We start from the raw sequence: 8,289 nt of genomic DNA, 5'->3' as shown, positions 1-8,289 counted from the left end.
TCTCTAGATAGTACTTTTCCCGTGCATGCTTCAACTTGCACGTTAGTACAACTTCCAGCACATACCTTTGATGCTTTGTTGATGATGTTTTTCTTTTCAACAAGTGGGAATAAATTATAGTGAATTAATTAATGAGCAATTTGACGATGGCAGTTTCAATTTGCAGTGTACATTCTTACCATCTTTTGCTGGCAATGACACCTAAGTTTTACATGTCTGTGCAACCGTTCTTTAAGGATTTTTCATCCAATTGTTGGACATGAATTCAACAATTATCATCATCTGAATAAGGATGCTATTCCAGTTAAAGTTTGTTTCCATAAGCAAAATCTGATGTGGCCTCAATGTTAGGATAGATGATGATTGAATGCCCCACAAAAGAAAAGGACATGCGAGCGTGAAACATGTATATGAAGAGAGATCTCTGCTTTCCCTTGCACCATCTCTCAACTTTCCTCTGCCTGTGAAATACCCAACACTAACAGAGAGGACACAGAAGGATGACATCGGCCATCATTTCCTCTGTGGCGAAAGAACTGGGAGCCCGTATTTCCTACGAGGTTGGGCTCATCTGGAACGCAAAGGAAGATCTTCAAAATCTGAAGAGCGAGTTTGAAGCAATTCAGGCAGTTGCAGAAGTTGCAGATGGCCTGCCATACTTAAAGGACGAGGAAGTGAAGGACTGGTTGCAGAAGCTCAAGGACGTAGCTTATGATGCCGAGGATGTCATCGACGAGTACCAAGCAAAATCTGCCAAAGATGATCACAAGCGGATGCTCATCGGAGGAAAAAGGGTATGCACAGACCCCTTCACCCTTTTCATTTCTTGCTTTCGCAGACATTTAGTGCATCGCTACCAACTTGGAAAGAAGATCAAGGCGATGAACGATAGGCTCAGTCAGATATCCAAGGAAAGGAAGCGCTATAAACTCGAAGGGATGGAGGCTGCAGCAGCAGAGAAGAGGAGGGCAGTTGGTAGCAACAGAGCGACTACATCACTCATGGTGGAAGAAGACATTGTGGGGAGGGACTCTGACAGGGACGATCTTGTGGAAAAGCTTCTTCGCGAGGACTTGATCATGTGTGGGAAGAGTAGCAGCGTCCCCATCGTTTCCATCGTCGGAATTGGAGGCCTGGGGAAGACGACACTTGCCCGTATGATCTTTAACGATAGTCGAGTCGAAAGGCATTTCGAGGAATGCAGGTGGTGGATATGTGTCTCTCAATGCGTAGACGCTGAGGACCTGGCAAAAAGGATGCTGCAAGAAGTTAAGGGGAGTACCGTTGGCCTATCAGGGCTGAACACTCTCTGTACCAATCTCAACAATGTACTCTCGAGGAAGAAATTCTTGTTGGTTTTCGATGATGTTTGGGATTTGGAATGGTGGAAGCAGTTGGAGGCTCTTCTCAAGAAGGGCGCACATGGAAGCAGGATCTTAATCACAACAAGAATGGAAACCATTTCAGAAGAAATTTCAGCAGCTTATATGCATAATCCAGAAAATTTTTCGTTTAGTGAAGGCTGGCAATTGTTTTTGCGTAAAGCATTGAAGGAGGGAGAGACAGAAGAGGATCTGGCAAGGTGGAACTTGAAAGAAGTTGGGGAAGATATAGTTAGAAAATGTGGGGGGCTGCCAATTGCAATCGAGACAGTCGGAAGCGCCATGCGTTTAAAGAGAAGGGAGAGAGAGGATTGGAAATATATTGCAGACAGTGAAATTTGGAAGATGTCTTCATCTTCAAACAGCAGTCTCCTTCCAGGGCTTGTATTAAGTTATGATGTCCTGCCATCTGTTTTAAAACGTTGTTTCGCTTACTTGAGGCTGTGTCCAAAAGGTTACTCCTTGGCAAAAGATGACTTTATAAAGAACGTCATGGCACATAGAATTGTTGAGGATGAAGATGCAGGAGCCGACATGGAAACTATTGCAAAGGGTTATATTGATGACCTCCTAGGCCGCTGCTTGTTTCAGCAAGACAAGTCTAAAGTGTTTCTGAGCTTGCACGACATTATCTACGACCTTGCTGTACACGTTGTTGGGAAGGAATACAATTACAATTCTGTCAATAAGCAAACTCGCCATCTTGTCCTTGGCAGGGATGTGGATTCGCTTAATAAAATTGAGCTGCAAGCAACCAAAGTGTTGAGAACATTGATGTGTTATGGAAGGTTGACAGAATTCCCACTCAACAGGTACATGAGCAACTTAAAGAGGCTGAGAGTGCTAGACTTAACTGGAGGAAGTTTCTCGCGGTTGCCGGATTCCATTGGAGATCTAATTCTATTGAGACACCTGGACTTGATGAACACAAAGATAGAGGAGTTGCCTGCTTCAATACGTAAACTGCACAATTTGCAGACTCTGCTGTTGGATGGTAGCCAAATCAAAAGCATACCCAAAGAGATAGGTCATCTATGGAACCTGAGGCATCTAGGTTTGAGAGACACTTCTAACTTACAATTTGTGGCCCAAGGTTTGGGTAACCTTACTTGCTTGCGTACCTTGAATAGATATATCATATGTGGTACCAACGGAACTGACTCAGGATGCAACATACGAGAGTTAAAGGAACTAAGAAAATTGAGAGGGCAGTTGGTCATAGAGCATTTGGAGAGAGTCAGGTCAATAGATGATGCAAGAGAAGCGATGTTGCAAGAAAAGCACCATATTGAAGACTTAGAGCTAGTCTATGAGGCAACTTCTGAAGAAGAGGAAAAGAAAAGAGCAGAAGTTCAAGAAAATATATCTGAGGTGCTACAGCTGCCACCTGATCTTAAGGGTCTAAGCTTGAATGGTTACTGCGGCCGGAGGTTTCCTGCTCATTGGCTTCTATCTGAGAACCAAGTGCGCCTAAGAAACCTTAGACTTCAGAACTGCCCATTCCTCACATCAGTACCAGATTTTCTTGGTCTAACATGCCTGCATCTCTATAAATGCAATCGTTTAGAGACTTTCCCTGTTATGCCTCAGCTATCAGAATTGGAAATTAATGGGATCAATAGATTGAAGGTATTGCCTTTCATGCCAGAACTGAAAACAATGAGCCTGGAAAACCTTGAGGAGCTGAATCAGGTACCTTGCTTCCCAAAACTTGAGTCCCTGAAAGTGAAATTGCTAACCAAATGGAAGGGTTGGCCGCTTGATATGGAGGGAAAGTCTATGCCTCTGCTAAGCACGGTAGAAATAGGCGAGTGTCCCATGTTGGAATCCATACCTCACTTTCCAGAACTCAGGAGACTCGAAATTAGAGAGTGCAACAACTTACATTCTCTGCACGACGATCAAGGGGGGCTTGAAGCAGGCACGTCTGTCTCATTGACACAGCTGAAAATACTGAAGGTAGAAAAGTGCGACGGACTAAAGCAACTACCTTGCCTGAGGGGGCTTGAGGAATTGGAAATGAGAAGCCTTAACAATTGGGAAGGATGGTCGACTGGTTCATCAATGTCACAGCTGCGATGGCTGCAGATGTTTGGGTGTCCAAAGTTGAAGAGTTTGCCTCATTTTGCTGCTCTTTCATACATGTCCATTGAAATGTGCGAAGAGCTGTGCACTCTCTGGGATGAAGAGAAGCACCCAAGGGAGCTAGAGACTCTGCTAGTTTTTGGATGCCCAAGAGCAAGTTTCCCAGCAGGCAGCCTGCCCCATCTCTCCAAGCTGAAAAATTTGGGAATGGGTGGCTTCCTAGAATGGCCGCATCGATCAGCACCACTGCCTACTGGAGCGCTTCCGGAGCTAAGAATCTTAGGGATGTCCGGCATACCGGGACAGGTTCCAATGCCCAACTGGTTGTGGCATCTCTCCCACCTGGAAGTTCTGCACTTATCTGGTATTACTGAAGGCACGAGATTGCAGGGGTCCTGGCAGAACCTGAAGAGACTAGAGCGATTGACCATCCAAAACTGTCCTAAACTCACAACCCTGGAGGACCTCATATCACCGCAACATCTAGGCTCATCGTCCCAGCAATCACAGCTGACGGTGCTCTCCAAACTTCAGGAACTGAGCATATGCGACTGTCCCCAACTGAAATTGCTGCCGGACGGCCTGCAACAACTTGTCCAATTGAAGTCCCTAACCTTAGAGGAGCTGCCGGAGCTGACATCGTTGCCACAGCAGGTTTCCAACCTCCACAAGCTGGAAGAATTGACTCTTAGAGATTGCCAAAAGATTTCTTCATTACCACCAGGTTTAAGCCATCGCCTCAAAGCAGGGTTAGTCATCAGCGGCTGCACCAACCTAAGGGTCAAGAAGAATGGTTGCAGGTTCAGTAAGCCTATTTCCTTCTTTCTTGCTTTAAGCTTTCATCATGTCGAAAGAAATGTATGATTTATCTTCCACTGTTCCTGCTTTCACTTGATTTTTCAATTTCTGTTGTTTGTTTATTTGCAATTGCTTATGTCTTGTTTGTTTAGTCGAAATTTCTCTTGACTTAATGTCCATTACAATTGTAATGTGGCCTTTATAGGAAACTAACAAATTCTTGAAAATATTTTGCAACCAAATTGCATGAAAAAAAATGTGAAGAAACTGTCACATATTTGGCTTCACAATTAAATAAAGTAACAACTGGTTATTTCTTCAAACAACTAGCACCGGCTGTTTCTCCAGTGGATCTTGATGTGCACTTTGTATCTCTTATATCTCTTGTAATATTGACTGCTACACAGATGTAAAGGTAATGTATCACTTTCTACTTTCTAATAACACGGGGAACCTTGCAGCTCTTGAAATTTCCTTCCCTTTCCATAAAAACACAATTTGGACAATGCCCAGTGGAGAATCCCTGACTTATCAACATAAGGAGATAGACATTGCAAACATTAGTTGAGTTTCTTGTGGGACAGTGTGCAGTACATGGAGGTTTCTTATGGATTCAAGCGAAGCATGATAGGTGCAGTGAACTGTTTCACTTCAAGAGTAGGCTTAGAACAAGTAACCTTTTCAATGGGTTGCCAGAAAGCACCCAATTGAACAGCGTAATTTTTTGATGCATTTTTTCTTATGAATTTATACTAACAGCAGCAGTAACCTGTTACAAATGTTACTGACTTACTATAACATGCTCTCGTGCTAATCGTACATGAACAAGATACGAGATGAAATCGGTTTAGTAATGTCAAAGAACTTCACACTTACACCAGTTGCATGCATCAACCAGAATAGTTTTTTCTGAAAACCATAAAAGAGAAAATATAAAGCAGAATAATATGTGAGAATTAAGAAATAGCATTATAACTTTGATTTCTCGTTTCCTTTCGATGCAAATGCGGAAAAGAAAGAAGAAAATATCTTGTATGCTTTCATGATAAATCTTGCTTGAATTTTAACACGCAGGGCCATCTGGAGATTTTGGAACTGAGCTGTTTTCATGGCACAACACCCTTGGAGACTTCATGATGCAGGAGCGGAGCAATAAGATTATAAGAGTGCTTGGATTTTTCTTCAGAAAAAACACTTGAAAATCTGATGTTTCGCCCGAACCAATGGATAAATGTTGCGTGAAAAGGATCCCAGAGAAGAAAAGCTTGTTCAAATGGAAAAATCAAATCAGAAAAACTTTAAGTCGGATGATTCCAGATGGAAGCATGAATGGGTGAAGGCGTTGCTTGATGGAAGCACGAATGATATACATCGAAGAAAATCTGAGGATGATCTTAGAACCACAAAGCATCCTTCGACTGCCAACGGAGGAGGCATCGAAGGACACTGTAGTCAATGGTGGCCGTTCGGGGCAGCAACTGGAAACAAGCCACGAAGATAGTGAGGCGTTTGAAGTGCCTCCTGCTGAGTGGAAGAAGTCCCCCTAGAGACGAGCAGGCGACTGGGATGAGCATTGAATGGGCGACGATCGAACCACCCACCATCGTGGGTCATCAGCAACCGCACGAACCGATGCAGGCGGAGACATTCGTGGCGGTCGACGAGCTAGCCAGCTAGGGCTCGACGGTGCTCTTGGGTCTGGACCCAACTTCTGGGCTCAGGACCGGATTTGGGACCCGGGTGGTTATAAAACCCGAGTCAGTCCGGTTTTGTGCATGATACACCGGGGTATAGCCTATTTCAGGCCGGTTCTTTCCGCCCATAAACCGGTTCCAACCTCCAAAGAACTCGCTTACCCTAAACCCAGTCCGATTTCCTTTCTAAACCCAAAGCAAACCTATCTGTCTCTTTACCTGAGACAAAACTCAAACCCGATCCCAAACACAAACTCAAATCCAAACTTAAGTCATCCGTTTTAGAAACCCAACATTGCCTTCTACCGGTATATCTTTGAAGATGAGATTTGGTTTCGTAGTGGCGGAGCTAAAAATTTTTAGCTGAGGGCATGGGTCTAGTGTGGGCACCCGGCATGTATCAGTACAACACATGATCAATAAAAATTTTATAAAGAAATATACAGGTTGGGGTGGGCAGTTGCCCACACCAGCTCCATGGTAGCTCCGCTACTGTTTCCAGCGGAAGAGTAAAGACGCAAGTGAAGCAATAAGAGTGTTTGGATTTTTATTTATTGTTGTTTTGTTTGGATTCAGATCCAGGGATCCGTTTTAGGGTATATAAATATGTTTAGAGTCTCATTTGCAATCAGTTTTTGCAATTTCCTTCTTTGAGTTTCCTTTTTTCAGTTATTTCTATTTCTTTTTATGTTCTCGTTCAATTTAGGTATTGACCTTGGTTAGAGGAGCAGTCCTCTTTCCCACTGCGTCACTTCATACTAATCAGCTTTAGTGATGTGACTTTATTGAAGCAATGATGATGACTATTATTTGTTGACAAAGTTACTGTGGGCTTTTGATGTGTAATCGGACAATGAATGTCTATTTGTTTGAATTTTGACCAAGTTGGATTAGTTGGAGGTCGAAACTTTTATGCATGTCCAACGAAAAGATGGGCATCAACGACTTTATGTTCTCATCTCATTCCTGGCATGTTCTAGTGAGAAATAGACCATTATTCTACACCTTCACAGGGAGGGAACAATGTGTCTTCTTGGTTACACTCGGAAACAGTGACAAAGATAATGTAAAGTCCATAGTCACAAATAACGTTAACGTTTTGAAGTTTTAAATGATAAGGTTTTTTTCGAGTATAATACGGTGAGTTTGAAAAAAACAGAAAAATACAATAAATTTTTAAAATTTTTAAAAAAATTAAAAATAAGAAAAAAATAAAATAAGTGAGAAATTAATAACACAAACATCAAAAGATAAGTAGATTGACAACAAATAAAAAATATAAAATAAAAAAACTGTTTGACATTAAAAAAACTGATAAAAATGAAAAAAGTGAAAAAAACATAAAAAACTTGGAAACACGCAAAAATGTTTTACTTTTTTTTTTTCAAAACAACACGTTTTTTAGAGTTTAAGACAAATAGTTAATTTATCTCATTTTTTTCATTTTTTTTTGAAAAAAACATGTTTTCTATAACTATGATCTAAACATGGCCCACTATTGAAGAGGCCCCTGTTTATTTGAAAGTAATAAACAAGAACCTCTGAGCTGAAGGACCAGCCTAGCCCATTTCTGTACATTTAATGTACCTCCAATGTTGCTTAACTATTATGTTGATTAACCAATCAGTCTGGAGATATGCATAATAAGGGATACAAGAACATTGATGAAGGGACTTGAAAGAGATGGTTTATCTTCCTACAAATGATGAACCCAGACAAAAATTACCATGGAAGACACAAACATTGGAGATCAGACATGGCAGAAACAAACGTCAGATAAGACGACAGAACAGACATAGCAGACATATGCGAAACAAACGCCATACAAAAGAAACGTAGTGTTCAGTTCCTAAAATCATCAAACGGTAGACAAAAAACATCATTGCCCACAAGGACATGATAGTAGTGTGGTGGACAGGACGTCCTGTCTGTCTTGTCCCAATGGACAACAATCAAAATGACCTCTTAGCATAAGCCTCATGGCGTGGATGTTATTTTAATGTTTATGGATTCTGAAAGTTTATTTTAGAAAATTCCACATCCCTTTATATTAATGTATGTATGCATTAGCAGTACTATTGTGAGGAAATTAGCTGAACAGTGTTAGACACCTCATGAAGTTCAACCTATGTAAGGGCATTTACACATTGTCATTACTGGAACACATGAATATCTTGTAATAGTATTACAATGCCTGATGATATCAGCAAAGGATCAAACAAGAAGTTGATTAGAACATCTAAAAGCCTTCCTCAAATGCAATTCAGCAGGCATTTTAGTTGATTGGTCAAGAAATGGATTGCCACATTTCAGATTTTACCTGACATAAT

The 8,289-nt window shown here is 41.5% G+C and overlaps 1 protein-coding gene across 1 annotated transcript; it reads left to right on the top strand.

Annotated features, from left to right (window-relative positions):
* The first annotated feature begins 379 nt into the window (after positions 1-379).
* On the top strand, positions 380-6,711 carry LOC116253002 (putative disease resistance protein RGA3). The gene is made up of 2 exons (XM_031628029.2): positions 380-4,267; positions 5,340-6,711. The coding sequence occupies exons 1-2, from the start codon at positions 501-503 to the stop codon at positions 5,362-5,364; spliced, it is 3,792 nt and encodes a 1,263-aa protein (XP_031483889.1). The 5' UTR covers positions 380-500; the 3' UTR covers positions 5,365-6,711.
* Positions 6,712-8,289: the final 1,578 nt, after the last annotated feature.

This window comes from Nymphaea colorata, chromosome 1, assembly GCF_008831285.2.
Source record: "Nymphaea colorata isolate Beijing-Zhang1983 chromosome 1, ASM883128v2, whole genome shotgun sequence".
In the NCBI taxonomy this organism is placed as follows: Eukaryota; Viridiplantae; Streptophyta; class Magnoliopsida; order Nymphaeales; family Nymphaeaceae; genus Nymphaea; species Nymphaea colorata.
The sequence above is the reverse complement of the archived record's forward strand: the minus strand, read 5'-3'. Positions and strand labels throughout refer to the sequence as shown.